This window comes from Copadichromis virginalis, linkage group LG5, assembly GCF_057382275.1.
Source record: "Copadichromis virginalis isolate Kocher_CV1m ecotype Utaka linkage group LG5, C_Virginalis_male_GT1.1, whole genome shotgun sequence".
Lineage (NCBI taxonomy): Eukaryota > Metazoa > Chordata > Actinopteri > Cichliformes > Cichlidae > Copadichromis > Copadichromis virginalis.
In genome coordinates, this window is record NC_140622.1 from 41,755,453 (window position 1) to 41,757,913 (window position 2,461).

The following is a 2,461-nucleotide window of genomic DNA, read 5'->3' on the forward strand; positions in this document are numbered from 1 at the left end:
GGTCAGGCCAAGAGCGAGCCGTAACACGAGAGTCGCACAGAGGAGGAGGGGCCTCTGAATGAGCCCTCTGAGCCCTCCACCCTCAGGTGCCGTGTCAGGTGAGGCCAAGGCTCTGTTGGTGTGACAGTAGAGTGTGTGTGTGTGTGTGTGTGTGTGTGTGTGTGTGTGTGTGTGTGTGTGTGTGCAGTGTCAGCTGTCTGAGAACAAGTGAAGAGGTCAGAGGTCACATTAGCTGAGCTCTTTTATTTACAGTCTGTGGACAGAGGCTGCTGAGAGGACGGTTCAGGTGAACAGTGACAGATGAGCTGCTGATCCACACACAGGCTTATACACAGCAACATGAGTTAATACGAGAACAAACCTGTCCAGCAGACACACACTCCTCCCTCCGGGCTCAGACGGGGTCACGTGTCGTTTGGTTTAATAGCTCCGATCCACCGACAGCTTCACGGGCAGAGTCTTCACTGGGACTTTATCCCCGATGCTGATGAAGGGAAACATCCTGTCCGTGAAAGTGTGTGTGAAGGTGTGTATGTGTGTGTCAGTGTCAGCGTCAGAGAACGACAGCTGTCCTCCGTCCCAGTCCAGACTCGCTCGGATCCTCTGGAGCTTCTTCTGCAGCTGCAGGACGGTGGGGGCAGCAGATCCTGAGCGAGCTGAGTATTCACCTTGATTGAATCCTATTCCACCAAATCCAGAGCGTATGGGTCCCTTCCTCCGGACGGACTCCGCTAACACGCCCAGTCCCCAGTGTCCGCAGTCTCCAACCTCCACCACCCAGCTGTGGGCCCCTGAGGTGAAGCCCTGAGAGCTCAGGACGAAGCAGAGATGATCAAACCTCTCTGGATTATCGGGGAGCTGCTGCAGCCCACCCACCCTCACGCTGCTCAGATCCTCGGACAGGGTCAGTTCAGGGTTTGCAGTGTTTGGGTTCAGGATCAGAGGAGTGTAGGAGACCATATACTTCATGTTATTCCAGATGCTGAAGGTCAGGTTGCCCAGGTGTTTGGCCTGGTCTATCAGAGCTCCCGGGGGCAGCTGTGGATCATCCAGCAGGGGGCAGCGCTGGACTCTTTCCACCACAGCCTTGTAGTTGTGCAGGAATGAGACGTCTTCAGCTCTCAGCTCCTCCTCTGTGGCTCTGATTGTGTCTGAAAGAGCTGCTATCTCTCTGCTCAGAGCCTCCATCTTCTCCTTCATCATCCAGCTCTTCTGCTCCTCTTCCTCCCACAGCACGGTCAGCCTGGCCTCCTCTTCCTCTGCTAGAAACTGGTGAAGCTTCTTAAACTGCTCCCTAATCTTCCTCTCTGTGCGTCGGGCCTGGGCCTTAATGTGTCCTGCTGTTTGATGAAAGTTCACCTGGACTTCTTCACAGACCTTTAACTTCTGCTTTAAAGCTTCCACAGTTTCCTGAAGGTCATTCTTGTGTTGTTGTGCAGCTTTATCGATGGGCTTGAACGTGTGGTCGCTGTGCTTCGTCTGCTCGTTGTCAGAGTGCAGACTGCAGAGATCCTCTGAAGCTCTCTGATCTCTCCTCTCTACAAACGACTCACACAGGTTCTTCAGCACCAGACTAACCGGTGGATCCACCCTCGAAGATCTTTTCTGACACATCGGACACTCCTGTGTTGGCTTCTCTCTCCACCATCTCCTCAGACAGTCTTTACAGAAGCTGTGGCTGCACGACAGAAGAACGGGATCTCTGAAGATGTCGCGACAGATCGGACAGCACAGATCCTCCTCTGATCTGGAAGCCATGGAGTCTCCGAGTGAGGCTGGAAGCAGCAGACAGGAAGTACAGTCAGTCCTGGTTCCCCTCCCTCCTCTGCTGCTGAATGAATGCCTTTATTGTCACTGCATGAGACACAAACCACAGAACCTGTTCTCCATGTGGCACGAAGCTGCACGACACAAGCTACTGATAAATGGAAATCCCCGTGAGCCTTCACTGTGGAGCATCAGCAGCTGAAGCTCAGTCTGTCCGTCTGTGTCTTTGGTTAGAATAACAACCTGCTTTCTGTTTTACGGCAGGCGAGACAGGTGAGGGCGGAGCTCTGTGAGATCACATGAATGCTTCTGTTACCTGCAGGTCAGGTTTCTTTCATTCCACAGTTATCAGAGTGGAAAATCTGCAGCAGCGGTGTGGTGATCACTGACGTGTGTTCAGCGTCTCATTTCCACCAACGTTTCGTTTAAAGATGCGGTTTATGTAACGTGTGATTTGAGTACTTGGTGATTTAATTCAGGCCTTTTTGCAGGAAACACTTTGTCTGTATTCTCAGGATTTACTGCATCAGCAGATTTAAAGAACAGGGTTTGTTGTATTTTTGGAGATTTTCAAAAGACGGTCAGGCTCTCTCATGTTATTTTAGTAAAAGTAAGACGTGACACAAAGGGTCGTAACGACTGAACGACTTCCTCAAACAAACTTTAACTCCATAAACGTCTTTTCCTCCTGATT

At 51.5% G+C, this 2,461-nt stretch overlaps 1 protein-coding gene across 1 annotated transcript; it reads right to left on the minus strand.

Moving 5' to 3' along the window:
* Positions 1-238: 238 nt before the first annotated feature.
* On the minus strand, positions 239-1,860 carry LOC146710415 (E3 ubiquitin-protein ligase TRIM35-like). Its single transcript, XM_085457835.1, has one exon. It carries the CDS (start codon positions 1,756-1,758, stop codon positions 421-423), a length of 1,338 nt encoding a protein of 445 aa, XP_085313961.1. The 5' UTR covers positions 1,759-1,860; the 3' UTR covers positions 239-420.
* Between the last annotated feature and the right edge of the window lie 601 nt (positions 1,861-2,461).

Bases quoted from the DNA above. Each gene is read 5' to 3' on its own strand.
- LOC146710415 (XM_085457835.1), bottom strand. From the start codon at position 1,758: ATGGCTTCCAGATCAGAGGAGGATCTGTGCTGTCCGATCTGTCGCGAC.